The following is a 16,902-nucleotide window of genomic DNA, read 5'->3' on the forward strand; positions in this document are numbered from 1 at the left end:
CTAAATTAACAGAGGCATGGAGGGTGAGGCAGAAAGTATGAAAAAAAATGAGGAGAAAGAAGGAAGGGAAAAATCAGACGTGATGGTGTTTGAATAGTTCGAGGAAAACGAGGTTTATGTGGACAGGCGAAGGAGCACCAGAAAACAAGATTCCAACGCAACCGATTAACCAATAAATAAAGTTTTTCTTTTTTTTTTTTAATATAAGAACCACAAAACCACACAAATCACAAGTTTCTATTTGCTAATTTCCTTCACGCGTCTGTTTGTTTTTTGGATTCCATTTCTCTTACAAACACACACACACTTACTCTCCACCGCCTTTCTCTCTCCCCCAAACATCTCTTTTTTCTTTTCCTTTCCTTTCCTTTCTTTTTCCTCCTCAAATCTCTCTCGCCCAAAATATCTCTTCTTTATTTCTTTTTGTTTTTGTTGTTATATACCCATTCAATTGAAAACCAGCAGCCATACAGAACCGCGCCGTTTCCACTTTGATCATTTCTTCAAATTAAAATGGAAACAGGCAAGCTTTGCGAGCTTTGCAAAGAAGAAGCCTTTGTTTACTGTTGGGCAGACGCTGCTTTTCTTTGTTGGAACTGCGACTACAAGGTTCACCATGCCAACTTCCTCGTTGCTCGTCATCTCCGTCACATTCTCTGCACAAAATGTAAATCTTTTTGCCAATTACAATCCCAATCCCAATGCAAAGCTAGCTCTTTTGAAGGAAAAAACCACCCAATGCCTTCTTCCACTCTCTCATTTTCTTCTTCTGATTCTCTGTCTACCAATGAATCTTCCGCCACAGATTTCAAACCCAAAAGGGAATTCGTAAAATCAGGATCAAGATCAACCAAGTCTGTCCATTCTTCCTCCACCCTTCATTCCGGGGTTTCGAAGATCGATAGGTTCGAGGGTACTTTCGCAATTTGGTGCAAGAAGCTAGCGCTGAACCGACACTCCGTCGCGTCTACGGCGACGTCCGCTTTGCGGTTTTGTTTAGAGCGGTTGGCGGTCCGGCCGATTAGGCTGAGCTTGGCGGCAGCGTTTTGGATCGGGCTAAGGATGAGCGGGGACATGTCGGTAGCCACGTGGCAGAATCTAAGGAGGCTTGAGGAGCTGTCTGGTGTGCCGGCTAAGCTAATCGTAGCCATGGAACCGAGGCTCGCACGCGCAATGAGTTTGAGGAGGAGAATCAGACAGGACTTGGAAGAAGGATGGGCTGAGTGTAATCTTTGAATCGCATTTGTGGGAATGAATATTAGGCAATTAGATGAATTTCCTTTTTTTTTTCCTAATTAGAAATATTTTTGTTTTCTCTTTCTTTCTGCTTTTTTAGGATGTTGACTCAATGCCTCATATTAAGGTTCTTAATTAATTTGTGGCATTCTTTTTCTTTTTATTTTCTTTTAATCCTTAATTTATTACCATTAGTTAAGAAATATCAGGCAATTCAAATTGCCAATCGAGATAGATGTCATGCACGCTAATCAAATTTGAAAGAATTTAAACATATAATATCATTTTTAATTAAATGAAGTATATATATATATATATATATTCCTCAACATGTTTTCCATTTGATCAGAATTTTTTTTTTAAGTCAGCTTTTAACAACAAAAAATATATATATATATTTTTAATTTTGAAATGAAAATATGGGGTAGGGTAAGGAAGGAAAAGAAGAGCCATGGTCGTACCTGTTCAGCTTTGAAAATTAAAGTCTTTCACGGTTTTCCTGACATGATGCTGATTGATGGAAAAAGAATTATTAATAACCACACCAGATTTCAAAATTCCGTCTTTTAAGAAGAGAGATACTAAAATATTAAAAAAAAATTAAAATTATTTTATTTTTAAAATAATTTTTTATATTTTTATTATATTCAAATAATTTTATATTTTAATTTATATTTAAATATATCTTTATTTTAAATGAAAAAATAATTTATGTTAAGTATTTACTTAAATACAAATTTAAAAAATTAAAAATTTATTTAGATACAAATTAAAAATTAAAAACTTATTTAAGTATAAATTAAATATTAAAATTTTATTTAAATATAATAAAAATATAAAAACTTATCTAAATAAAATTATAAATTTAAGAATTTTTTTTATTAGGAAGGTTTACTTATTAGTCAAATTATGTGAGTAGTTACTATATTTATATTGAATTTGAACTTTAGTACTTATATAATTATTTGAAGAAACCAAATCCTTATATTAATTTAATTTAATAACATTAATATAATTGATAACAGCGTTAATTGATCTTCGTTAAGTTAATTGACGTGTCATTGATCATATTGATGTGAGATTGACTTCAATGATGTGGTGTTGATTTTAATGATGTGGCATTGACTTGTTGATATGATAATTGAGATTAATAAAATTAATTATTAAATTATGTAAATGGTCTTTATACTTATTTGAATTTAAATTTTGATTCTTGTTGTAAATATCTATCTGTGTTCGGAGTTGATTTTTGTTATTACTATTATTATTCTTTATTAGTATTAGTATTTGTTATTATTATGGTTTTATATTATCATTATTATTATAGTATAGTGTATCATTATAATATAGTATTATATTATATTATATTATTATTATTATTATTATTATTATTATTATTATTTATTTTCCTTTCTTCTTGATCGATGATTTAAAAAACTGAAAATTAAAAATGAATTCACATAGTCGAAGGTTTTTAATTCATTTTCAATTTTAATCTAGACAAATTAGCAAGGAATTAGCCAAAAAATCATATTAAGATAGAACCAATCCAGACTTGAATCATAGGATTGAATTCTATCCGATCCTTAAATTGATTAAAGACTGCTTATAAATTGAACGAGAAAATTCTAGGGAAGACAAGGTTGATTTTTAGGGAAAGAATGGATCTTGATTACATGGTGAGAGTTAGGAAAATTTTGGTTGTTGTAACTTTGAAAATAGACATCTAGGCAGTAGGGTTCTGGATTTTGATCTAAAATTTTTTTTAGAATATTGGGGATTTTGGATTTGGATTTAGGTTTTGGGGATTTAATTTTAAGTTTATGGAGTTGGGATTGAAGTTCTAGAAAGGTTTGGAAGAAATCTAGAAAATTTTGGAAGTTTCTGGGATTTTCTAAAAAAGAATTGGATTTTGGGAAGAATTGAATTGTTTTAGGGAAGTTCAAATTTTTCAGTTGGATTTTAGCCAATTTTTCAGAAATCAACGACAAATCCAAAATTTCGGTTGAATTTTTGAGGAATTTTTAAAAAGAAAGGATATGATTTTTGGCCTAGAGAAAGAAGAGGTAGAGAGCGTATGAGGCAAAACGGTGAAAGGTAGCTTTTATAAGATGTCAATACGATGCCGTTTTGACAACCTAGGATTCACTTGTTGACCCATTGACCTACACGTCGACCTGAGCTCTAATCTGACCCGATCATAGGTTTTTTTTTTTTCATTTTATTTTTATTTTATGATTTTATTTTATTTTTTAGCTTATTTTATTTTATTTTTAGTTTTTTATTTTATCGATTTTATATGTATTTGATAAATTTTATTATTTTGTAAAAATTCGTTTTGTTGTTTGATTGCTAAAAATAAATAAGTTTTAAAAAATGAATAAAAAAAATATTTTTCAAATAATAAAAAAAAGAAAAAAGGATAAAAACCCAAAAAAAGGGAAGAAATCTTTTCAAATAAGTGAAAATTTTCATAAATTAGATTTAAAAAAATAAAAAATAAAAATTTTTTTATCAGATTATTTTTTAAATTAAGTCATACTAAATTATTGAGAGACTTAATGAAATTCACAAAAATTTTTACAAAAATTTTTATAATAAAATCTCACAAAACTATTGAGATATCTTTTTCAAATTAAGTCCTACCAAACTATAAAGAAACTTAATGAAATTCACAAAAAATTTTACAAATCTTTTTACAATAAAATCTTACCAAATTATTGAGAAATTTACTTCAAAGTAAGTTATACTAAACTATTAGGAGATTTTACTAATTTTTTAGAATAAAATACTTTAGTAAATCCAACAACGGAGCCCCTTCAGAATAAGACATTAATTTTTATGAATATCTTTAAGGAGAAAAAATTATCTTAAATTGCTTACAAACTATTGAAACAATTTTAAGACTAATTTTTAATATTAAATAATTTGATAAATTACAAATAAGATCAAGGCTTGGATAATTTAAAATTAAACTGGTACTATATTTTGGATGGGTGATGTAGGTGTGCTATAACCTTTCTCGTTCGTAACCGCACTCATAAACTTAAACTCTGATTTTATAGATTAGAATCTACTATTTAAAGATACCTAAATCAATATTGAGATTCCTCTTTAAATAATACAGATTTAATCAGGTGACCAATCACACCTAAATACAAAAATATTGATGGTGACTCCTCTAATTCATATCTAACTGTAAGTCTACGGATTTATACGTTATGACACTTATATTTGCATAAAATTTGAAATTTATTCCTTAAACTCGCATAAAATTTGAAATTTAGTCCCTCTAATACAAAAAATATTTTGAATTTTTAAATTTTTTTTTAATTTTTTAAAATATTAAAAATTAAAAATTGTTACAATATTTTTTTATAATATTCTATCACAATATTAAAAATTTTATCACAATATTTAGTCACAATTTTCATATATTGTCACTAAATTTGATATAATTTTTTGTCACTCATGTCAAATACTATTATTAGTTTTGTCACTATATTTTGCTACATTCTATCATAAAATATAAATCTATTACTGATTTTATCATACTTTCTATCACAATTATAGCCTATTGGGACCATATAAAAATTTTTTTTAATTAATCTATTAAAAATCTATTACAAATAATACAGATTTGTCACTAATTGCATAATTTGACTTTCAAACAATGATGCAAAAATTAAACTTCATTAATATAACTATTCAAAAATTTGCAACAAATGCCAAAAAGATCAAATAATATCAAATGCTTAACAGCATCCGACAACCCTGAGCACTAGACTTTTATATGAATAGACAATCAGTTTATATGAATTTTTTAAAGAAATTACAAGTATAAACAATAATGACTCACAGATAATATTATCTCATATAAAAATTGATGAATTAAATTAAATAAATAAACAAATAACTATATTACATATTTTCAAAATAAAATTAGATCAAATATGTAAATAATAAAAAATTCAGAATTTGAGATATTAATGTGTAATCAAGACCTCTTGCTTATCGCCTAGAAAGGGTCCCATGGACAATAATTTGTAATCTTTTTAATCTAAGTGTTTTAAATATATTAAAATTTAAAATAAATTTTATGATAATACGATAATATTATATAAAAATAATTTAATTTTTTTAAAAATTATATAATTTAGCAAAAATTAAATAATATGTTTATGCTTTACATGTTGATTTGAATTATAATATAATAATTTTTATGTTATATATATTAAAATAAAATAAATAAATACAAATATATGAATTATTAATATTTTTTAAAACTATTATTCTTTAAAATTTTGTTATTATTCTTGAATTTTCAAGTTATTTATAATTTCACAGATGGGATGGAGAGGAGATAATGTTGGATCAAAGTTTAAAAAAAAGAAATGTTTATCGTCTTTCACCTTTTGACGTAATGGTTAAAAGATTTTGTGTGATAGTAAATTTTAATTTTGTAATTCATTTTTTCTTATAAGAATTTTGCCCTCCTATAAACAAAATACATATTTATATTTTTCTTACATTGAAAGGAAAATTAATATATATATATATATGTGTGTGTTTCTCTAACATATTTTTCATTTGATTAAAAATTTTTTTTTTTAAATAAGCTTTTAACAACAAAATTAACATAAAACATATTTTCTTTTTTCTTTTTTTTTTTAAATATTGAAATGAAAATATGGGATAATGTTAGAAATAGTAATTCAATCCGGACCTGACATATTTTGATTTGATCCAACTTTTTAAGATTCATTTTTTTTTAAATTGAATTTAAAATAAAATAAAATCAAATAATTATAGAATAAAATCGAGATTAGATTAAGATTGAATTTTAAACAAATTCACTCTTATATGACATTATTTATATAATTATTTTTTAATTAATTTTTTAATTTTATATTTATATTAAAAATAATAATATATTAATTTTAAATTAAATTAATTATAATTTTATATAATATCAAATCAAATTAAATTTAAATATAAAATAATAAAAATATTATTAAATAAATCAAATTTAAATATTATAAATATAAAATTCGGTCGATCGCAAAAACTTAATCGTATCCAATCCGTTATCATTAGTAATGGTAAGGAATGAGAAGCAGTTTGTTTGTGGGCATGGGAGCCACAATGTTCAGTCGTACCTGTTCAGCTTTCAAAATTAAATTCTTTCACGCTTTTCCTGACATGATGCTGATTGATGAAGAAAGTATAATTAATAACCATACCATAGTTCAAAATTCCGTCTTTTAAGAAGAAAGATACTAAAATATTAAAAAAATTTAAATTATTTTATATTTTAAAATATATTTTTTTAATTTTTATTAAATTTAAATAAATTTATTTGCTTTAAGTGAATCTTACTTGAATTTTAGTAAATTTATTAGTAATAATCAGAATCATTATTAGTAAAATTTATTTAAATTAAATAAAAATTTAAGTGAATCTAATTACTAAACACTCCCGGAGAAAATTGAAAATATTAGCCTTACGATAAGTTTTATACAGCAAATTAAATCTAAAGAGACTTGCTTTCTATTTAAGAGAAAGGGAGAAGAATTTACAAGAAATCTTTCAATTAGGGCAGATGACGCCTCCTTAAGGGCAGCCAACTTTTCCTTTGTAAAATCAAGTTCCAAATACGTTGAGACAACAAGATAGTTGAGTCTACCATAGGACAATTGAGTTCCTTCTAATTATATAATGTTTCAGACTGGAGGGAAACTCCAACCAAGGAGCAATTGACTGTCGCTTTGTTATTTTGAACCAAATTGTACCGAAATTTTGGTACATGTTTGAAATACATGTTCAAACATGGCAGTCGATTGCTTTGACATTAGCGGTCGACTGCCCCTATGACAAGTCTTCTTTATCAAATCCTTTTGATCATGGAATTTTCTTGATCAATTTTATAGCTTGATTAAGTTAATCTTTCACTTATTTTAAAAATAACTATAATTGTTAAACTTCGTGACAAGATTATACCATACGGTTATATATTAAAACTAAAAATTTAAAGGTTTTAAATTCAGATCTTGAGGTGATCGAAGTGAGATTTATCTTGAGATGATCGAGATGAGACTTATTAAATTAATAAAATTAAGAGAATCATCATTATTTTAATAAATTTATTAACAGTATACACATGTAATTTTTGTGAAATTAATAAATTTAAGCTCAATTTGTTTTGTGGAAATTCGCTTATGAAAAATATTTTTCTGAAAAATGTTTTATTTTTTCTAAAAAATTAAAAATTTTCTGTTATTTAGATGAGTTAATAAAAATTGTTTTCTATTATTTGGTTATTTTATGAAAAATCTATTTTTTTGAAATAATATTGACATAAATATTAAAATATTGAAAATTGTTTATGATTAAAATATATTGAAATTATTTATTATTAATATTCAAAAAAATTATATTTTCATAATAATAGTTACTATTAAAATATTATATTAATATAAAATTACTTAAATTTATTATTTACATTAATATTTTAAAATTATTAAAATAGTATTATTATTCTTAAAATATTATTTATTACTATAATAATAAAAATAGTAATATTTATTAATTAAATTATAAAATATATTTATACTATTAAAATAGTTATATATTATACTGAAAGTATATATTATTAAATCATAACAAAAATATGAGGAGGGATCAATTTATACTAATGTAAAACTTTTTAGTTTTACACTTTTACTAATATTGATTTCAATAAATCCAATAGATGAAAGAAACAAGTCAAAAAGAGAAAAAAATTGATTTAATCTCATCATTTGATCTATTTAAATTAAATATTAGAAAAAAATATAAAACTAAAAAGTTTTACAATGGTGTAAGTTCATCCATTCTTCAAAAATATTATTTATTTATATTTATTATTAAAATAATAATATAAATATATAAATGAAATATAAAAAGAATATTTTAAATTGAAAATTAATAATAAATTATTAAAAATAATTTTATGAAAATAATAATATTATATTATTTAATATTAATTATTAAAATAATAAAATATTATTTAATGTATTATTATTTACTATTAAAATCCTAATATAATACTATTTAATATTAAAATATTTAAAATATTTATGTTTAAGAATTAAGACAAGTTGAGTTATGATTAAATTATGGGCAAGTAAAAGTTCAACTAGGAGAGAGCAGTCGATATATTTGGTCAGTTTGGTCTGAAAAAATTAATAATCAAATTAATTGATTTTTATTCTACAAGTAATTGAATCGATCAATAAATTTTTAGATAACCTATTTTACTGAATTGATCAAAAAACGGTTCGGTTTGGTTAGTTTGGTTAAATAACTGAATTTTTCATCATTTTTTTCTCCTGATTGGAATAATTATTTAGCTACAAATTCAATACAATAAAACTCAAATTCACATATCATTCAAACTAAATAACTAAAGAATTTAATAATTTTAGCAACATTTTACAAGAAAAAAGATAAATAAATACTCATCTAAACTTGTTTAATCAAAATAAATTAAATAATAAGTTTAAAAAATATTTTTCTAATCTATATCAAATAACAAACAAAGCCAATAATACATAATAATTGTCATTTCAACACATATACAAGTTTTCAAGGACAACAAGCTAACTTAAAAAAGCAAATCAAGTAAATATAGCTATCATAACTTTGGTGTAAAACATAAAAGACATTTTAAGTTGGCAGATTGAGCTAACAGCTTATATAAAATATAAAATAAGCTAAGGACACTCAGAGTTTGCAAATGGATATAAAAGTTCATAAAAAACATAAAACAAGCTAATTAAAAGGACATTCTAAGTTCTAACAACATTCTTCATATATGAACCCTATAGTTTTGGTGCACATTCTTTATTGTTTCCTAAGATGTTAAAGAGATTAAAACCTTAATTAGTTGTCAAAGAATAAAATATATATTTTTTAAATGCAAATATTCATAAAAATTAATAATGAAATTACCTCAAAAGGTCCATGCACCTTTTTCTTAATCAATTATCAGATTTAAGGTAATTTTTGACAAATCTAAAAATATATAAACAAAAAATAACAAAAGTAAGCTTTAAACACAAAAAAAAAAAAACAATACTTAAAAAATAAATGATGGTATAAATAAAATGTTACCCAAATCTATTTTGTCAAGCTATGTCAAATCATCTTTAGGTTGAGATAAATCAAGATTAGAAGATGTACGTAACCAATCGCGAGCACAAATAAGGGCTTGCATAATCTTAAGAGTTAAAGAGCTTCTATATGTATCAAACACATGACCATTAGTGCTAAAAGCAGATTCAGAAGCAACTGTAGATATAAGAATCACCAATACATCACGAGCTAGATGAGAAAGGATAAGAAACCTATTGTTATTGAGTTTTCACCAAGTTAAAGTATCAAAGTCATCACTATCATCATCCTCAGACTCCTCGTTCAAATATTTAGCCAATTCTGATTTATGTTTATCTTTGCCATATTCATTCCTATACATCTAGTATTTGGACTTAAAGCTTTGTTTTTTTTTTTTTTTTTTGTCATCCTATTTCCACTTTCATCATCGGTGGGTGGTGACATTTGGCTCACTTGACTACTTTTACACACTTACTCAGACTGAGGTTCTAACATTCTTTTGCATTCATTGAACAAGTCCTCTATTGCTTGTTGAACTTTCTTAATCATCAATGAAGCTTCATCAGAAGAATGCATTTTCATGAAGCAATATTCAACAAAAGGAAGTTTTTTAAAGGATCAAGAAAAGAAGTAATATACACAAACATATTCATATTTTCTATATTTCCCCAGTGCTTATCATATTTATCTTTCATTCTCTTTGTCATTGCATTCAACTCAACATCAGGATTTAATTACCATTCTCTCAATGTGAAATAAACATCACATATATCATCAAGAAAAGTATTAGATGTGACGTAAGAAGTACTTGAAACTTTCATGGTGAGATCATAAAATTATTGTAAGAAAAAGTAAAACTTCTTAACAATTGCCTAATCATTCTGATCGGACACCCTATCTCCCATCAAAAGCTTACCCCTATAATAAGGATCAATATCATCAAATGCATCAAATGCCCTTTTAAATTTTTGAGCTGCATCCAACATCGAGTAAGTAAAATTTCATCTAGTGCTAATATCCAAACACAATAAATCTTACTCTGAAAATGTTCATTCACAACATGCTCTTTAAACTTAGCTAACCTAGAAGGTGATTGTCTCACATATCTTACTACCCCTTTAACATGAGCAATTTATTCATTCATTGCTTTCAATCCATCACAAATAATAAACAATAAGATTAATAATATGTGCAATGCATCTCAAATGAAGATATTTGCCTCTCAAAATACTAGTTCCAACATTGTTAAATTTCTTCCTTAAATATGCAATTGCAATATCATTAGAACTAGCATTATCAATTGTAATAGTAAAAATCTTATCAATCCCCTAATCACATAAACATTTCTCAATTGCCTTACAAATGGCTTTACTTTTGTGACCAGAAATGAGACAAAATTTTAATATCTTTTTGTTTAGTTTTCAATCTGTCTATGAAATAAGTCGTAAGACACATATAATTGATCATTTGTAATGAGGTCTATGTGTCAGTGGTAAAAGCTACTCTTATGGAAGATGATTTCATGAATTGCTTCAAATGAGTCTTTTCATCAATATAAAGTTGATAGTAATCCCTAGCAACTATCTATCGTGATGGTACATGAAATCTAGGACATGCAACTGACATGCAATACCTAAATCCTTCTATCTCCACAAATCTAAGTGGCAACTTATCTAGAATGATTATTTTAACTACACCTTTTCTAATAGCATCTTGATTAAATTTTCATGTGCTTAAAGATTCCACTCCTCTTGACGGCAACACTAATTCTGTTTGAGTACCATAATCCCCACTAATACAAAAAAGTTTTTTACAAGAATTCATGTGATTCTTTAAAGCAGTGGTTCCATTCTTTTTAGGATTAGTAAAAAATTATCTATCACAATAATTACACCTAGCTTTACCATTACTTTCTTCGTTAACAAATTTAGTAAAGTGGTCTCATACCCCTGACCATGGCTTAGATGCTCATCTTATCACTTTAAAATTTTTAGTTTCATTTTTTGTTACTTTATCGTGTGCAAAAAGTTGAGAAGATGATTGTGTTTGATTAGGTGTAGAATCCAAAGTCAAATCATCCATATTTGACATCTTAAAAAAAGGTAATCAAATTATATCCAAACAATAAAAAATAAAAAATTAAATTATATTCAAATAATGAAATAATAATAATACAATGGCCACACAATTATTAAACACATTGGATATTCAAATAATGAAATAGTCTGTTGATCAAACTGCATATTAGTTGCTTGTTTTATCAATGAACAATTTGAGTATCTAATATAATTTAAGCTAATTTATTTTAGCTTTTAATTTAAGTATCTAGCACAATTTAGATTAATTATTGCTTGTTTTAGCTTTTACGATAAGTTGTATTCAATGTCCAAGGCCAAAAGGTATAGGTAGGAAATAGGAAGTCAGGAACTCTTTATTATGTCAATAATTGACGACTTTGAATTCAATGTCTTTAGATGTTATTGGTAGTTTGTAGGGATCATAATTTTTAACAATTTGAATTTTGATTTAAATGATTCATAAGCTTTACATTAATCATTAATCGCTGTTATAGTTGTATTTATATCACTAAAAAATTCAACATTTCAATTCATTTATAAAAAAAAATGAAAGATTACTAATTTCGATGATTTGAATTTAAATTATGATAACTTTAAATATAAATAAAAAGCAAATTTTTTTAAAATTATGCCAAAATTAAAAAGGTATGAAAAAAAATGGAAATGTACTTTAGGGAATTGAAAGAGTACAACATTTTTTGGGAATAAAAGAGAAGATGCCTAAGAGTTTATTTTATGCTTTGATGACAAGCACTACCGGGAACTATGATTCCTAATAGACCTCACTCAGAAAGAGCATTCGAACTAATGAAGGAAATCGAGACAATTTGAGGTCTACCAAAGGTGTTGAAAATCGCAGCAAAGAAAATGGGGCTTTTATTTCATTCAATTTGAACTTTTGTGGGCCCACCCTGGGGGTTGGGTTAGCACCTCTTACTTTTATACTTTTTTTGAATGGCTTGTGTGGATTCGTATACTTCGAGTGCTGGTCCAGCTTAGACCAAATGAGAAGAGTACAACGTTAAACAAAGACACATATGAAAGGACTTTTACCTACTCCTTACTAGCTTTAATAAGCATGAAGAAATTTTTAAGGTGAAACGATGGGTGTAGTTCAATCCCATCTTGGCAATTATTATAGTATCATGGTAAAGGAAAAAATAAAGGTTATCAAGATTCAGAAACTTATGATGGCTGTAACTCTTGTGCAGCAAAGGAATATCTCTACAACTGTCAAACTCTGATTTTGTGTAGATCTTGTGCAACAAATTAGAGGAATCCAGAGACTAAGAGGGAAGCAATGAGTAAGAGACTGAGAGGGAGACAAAGATGCAAGAGATTGAGAGAAAGGCAAAGAGAAAAAAAGCGGCACGACGTGGATGGGTTAGAAAAAGTGAATTAAGTTTAAGGTTTTTTTAGGAGAATATACATATTTATCCTTAGTTATTATAAGATCGATTAATTTGGTTAATTTGATTATTAATTTTGAAAATCAATAACTGATCAATTTAATCAATTTAACCAATCTCAAAATCGATTATAATCGAAAATTGACTAGACTAAATCGAAATTACCATATTTCAATGGTTTTGATAAGTTAAATTGGTTTGAACCGATATCTGCTCACCCTTAATTTGAACAATGAAAAAATATAAAAGAAACCTAAACTAGTTAGAATGGACTCCTGATAGACCCATAGCTTATCAGAACCAAGTCAATCACCCTATCTCCTAACTTCAACCTATCTACCTTATAGCCTTCAACGAGAAGGTGAAACCTACCTTTTAAGGCAATTAATTACAAGGTGAGCAAAGCATATGTTGGAACATTCCTAAGGAGTAGCTAAGCCTTTTAGGTTTTTATCACTTTTTTGGGATTGGAATCGATGTCATAAGAGGTATAAAAAAGAATGAATAAACCTACGACATCATCTTTAGAATCTTCTACATCTATATCACCAACTTTTTTCTTGCAAGCCTATTTTAGTACAATGGCATGCTTTGGTCCTTGAGCATGCTCAAGGCCAGAAACCTCCACAACTTTAGAAAAAGATAACGATGACTCAGAAGTAAAAGATTCAAAGTTTGATGTTGACCCTGAATCGAAGCTTGGGATTGGGCTAATCGTAGTTTAAGCACAATGAATAATCATAAAAGGCTTGGCAGTAATAAAACTTTGACTAGAAGGGGCTAATGAAGAATGAGCTAAGGTAAAATGAGTTGAAGTAAGTAATAAAATGTTAGAGGAGGGAACTAAGCTACGTAAATTGATCGAGGCTAGATGATTATTGATGTTAGTATCCAAAGAAGCCAACAACTCTTATATCCCATGATTTTTTCCCTTCGAGTTCGAGCATTCCTCTAACTGCTGTCTTGTCGTCTTTGACATCGGGTTTAACCAAAAAACAACTCAAGTCTTTTTTTGTAATAACAAATGGAACCTTATCAACTATTGAAAACTTTTAACCTAGGTTGGTTGACTTGGGTATCCCTGACCTTTATCCTAAAGTTCAATAAATTGGAGCTAAAAGACATGTTAAAGTAAAAATTTGCACATGTATCGATGGATTATAGAGAAAAGGAAGGACGTACACAAATAAAAGCTTAGATTAGCAAAGAAAAAAAGTAAGAATTAGGTTGGACGTAGGCCAAAAAAGTTTGCTAGTGAAAGCAAGAGTAAAGAATTAAGCTTCTGAAAAGGGTTTATATAGGCAAAGTTTAGATCAAACAAATGGTTCAAATCGAGCCATGTCACACCACAAAAATTAAGGCCAACCTTTCAATTTCTTTGTTCAAATTCAAAGAACGGTCCAAATTTTAAAAACTTGCTAAGAGTTCTCTCTTCATTACATGCTAATTCAAATGAATCTAGAATCATTCTTCAAAGGAAAGTCCCTAAGTGTTACCTCGTACACCTTTGATTGATTGGTCGAACAAAAATGGTTAGATTGAGCACCCAAATGATCTCTGATAAAGCCATTGCAGAATAAAAAAATGAAGCCAACAATCTAACTTTTAGCTTAGGTATAATCATGAAAGTGACAAGATGACTAAGCCTAAAATAGGTTTGCCACCTCGGTTCAATTCTCGTTTAAGCCATTAGACTCTTTGTTGGAGGGACAGACTGTTAAAGATATTTTATGATCTAAGAGGATATAAATGGATTTTGGAATCCAAAATTGCTCAGCCAATATAACATCCCACCTATTGACATATGAAAATACTGACTTGTCATTCACCTATTAAACATTCCCCAGCCACTTCAAGTAAGGTTAGCCCTGTAAAGAGTTCACGTTGCTTAGATCCAAAAGCTTCCCTTCTCGAGTATAACATCCCCTTTCATCCCAAGTATGGACTATCAATTACTACTCTCTATATATATTTTTTTCTTTGCCTTCCGGGCACTGACTTAAACATTAAAGTACAGATACTAAAAACACATTTGATCTTTTATCCTTAATTGATCTTCAATCTCGTAATTTCAAATTTTACCCACTTTATTGATCTCAATATCAACAGTCGAAAGACTAAGCTTTTACACTGTAAAGCTTATTATTATTATTTTTTTTATTTAACATTGCTTTTGAGTCAAAAATTAATTTTAAATGCAAAAGTTACTTTTAATAATAATGTTTATCGATATCTAAACCTCTAAGTGAAAAGTCCTTTCCATTGGAACCACTTTGCCCTTCTACTGCTATTATTATTTTATATTTTTTAACAGTATGTAAGTACTTAAAATGCTAAATAAATGCATATAATTATACTTAAATAAGTTAATAAATAATTTAATATATAATCAATTTGCTTAGCAATAAATAGATAAATACATAAACTATCATAATCTCTTATTACCATTTATGTTTTTTGTTCTTTCTTTAGCTTTTATCAATGTAAAATATTTATAAATCATATATTTGTCGAACAAAAAATTCATTAAAAAATATGCTCAATATTTAATTTTTATCAAATAATTTTTATATCATCGATTCAATATTTAAATTTTGTAAAAAATATGATCAGGTCAGTCATCACTCGTTAACTATCTTATGGTTGGAAGAAGGCAATTCCAACACAAGAGCCCCGCTGATGCTACCAGAAACCTGTCTCAACAAAATGTTGAGGCCGTTGCAAAAGTACTCCCTAATCTTTTTTGTGGAAGTCAATGTAAAAATCACAATTTTACACGTGATATGATGAGATGATATAAAAATGATAAATTAAAAATTATATATAAGCTTAGTGTAATTATGTTTTGTGTCAACACAATTAAAACATAATATTATTCATGTCGTATTCGTGTTAAACAGTAATAACATGCTTAAAGAATGATACTATTTATAATATAAAAAAAATTTAAAATTTATTTTAATTTATTTAAAAAATAAATTAATAATCATATTTATCATATCATTTTAATGTTTCAATATATTATAAATATTTAATTTTTAAATAATTTTTTATTTAAATATTGATTTAAATGAGATTTTTTGTTTAAATAAATAAATTAATTGCATCTAATTATATTATTTGTATACAATTATATTAATCGTATCATATTATATTATTCAAGTAATTAATCGTATTTAATTTTATTATTTATATATAATCATATTAATGATATCATGTCGTGTTAATTAAATATATATTAATTTTAATTATATTAATCATGTCATGTCATATCACGTATAACACATATAATAAATGTATTATATTCATGTTTGAGTTATTCATATCATTTGTGTATTCGTATTATATTCGTATCAAAATTATTCATATTATATTTAAAACCGTATTTAACACAAAATACGATACAATATCACAATTTGCGAGATTTAGTGCAGTGCAGACCTTGTTCTTTCCGACTTGTATTTGCCCAAAATGTATTGTCACCAGATTTTCATCATCGAGCTGATGTGGACCAGGTGTTGATGGGTTTGAAACTAAGAATGGGCCTAGTTTATTTATTGTGCCCAGACTGCAGCAGTAGTACATGCGGCAGCTGCTTCAGGCAGAAAACTAGGCTCCCATAATATCCAAATCAAAATAATTATTCCAAACTAGTAATTTATTAACGATGAAAATAAATCTTGAATGATGCACCCGAGCTGATGTGGACCAGGTGTTGATGGGTTTGAAACTAAGAATGGGCCTAGTTTATTTATTGTGCCCAGACTGCAGTAGTAGTACATGCAGTAGCTGCTTCAGGCAGAAAACTAGGCTCCCATAATATCCAAATCAAAATAATTATTCCAAACTAGTAATTTATTAACGATGAAAATAAATCTTGAATGAAACACCTCTTATTCAGTCATGGACTATTCAAGTGGAAAATATGTTAATATTACATGCGTATCCATCCTCAACTTCATATTTACACCATGGCATAAAAACAAAATACTGTTTGGTAAGAGAGAAAGAGGAAGAAAAGAGAG

General features: G+C 26.7%; 1 protein-coding gene across 1 annotated transcript; it reads left to right on the plus strand.

Moving 5' to 3' along the window:
• The first annotated feature begins 233 nt into the window (after positions 1 to 233).
• Positions 234 to 1,399, plus strand: LOC111278630 (B-box zinc finger protein 32-like). The gene has a single exon (XM_022865251.2). It carries the CDS (start codon positions 514 to 516, stop codon positions 1,234 to 1,236), a length of 723 nt encoding a protein of 240 aa, XP_022720986.2. The 5' UTR covers positions 234 to 513; the 3' UTR covers positions 1,237 to 1,399.
• Positions 1,400 to 16,902: the final 15,503 nt, after the last annotated feature.

The sequence above is a fragment of the Durio zibethinus genome, chromosome 8, assembly GCF_047325235.1.
Source record: "Durio zibethinus cultivar Kanyao isolate XHJ-2024 chromosome 8, ASM4732523v1, whole genome shotgun sequence".
NCBI lineage: Eukaryota > Viridiplantae > Streptophyta > Magnoliopsida > Malvales > Malvaceae > Durio > Durio zibethinus.

Coding starts and splice junctions, on each gene's coding strand:
- LOC111278630 (XM_022865251.2), top strand. CDS start 514: ATGGAAACAGGCAAGCTTTGCGAGCTTTGCAAAGAAGAAGCCTTTGTT.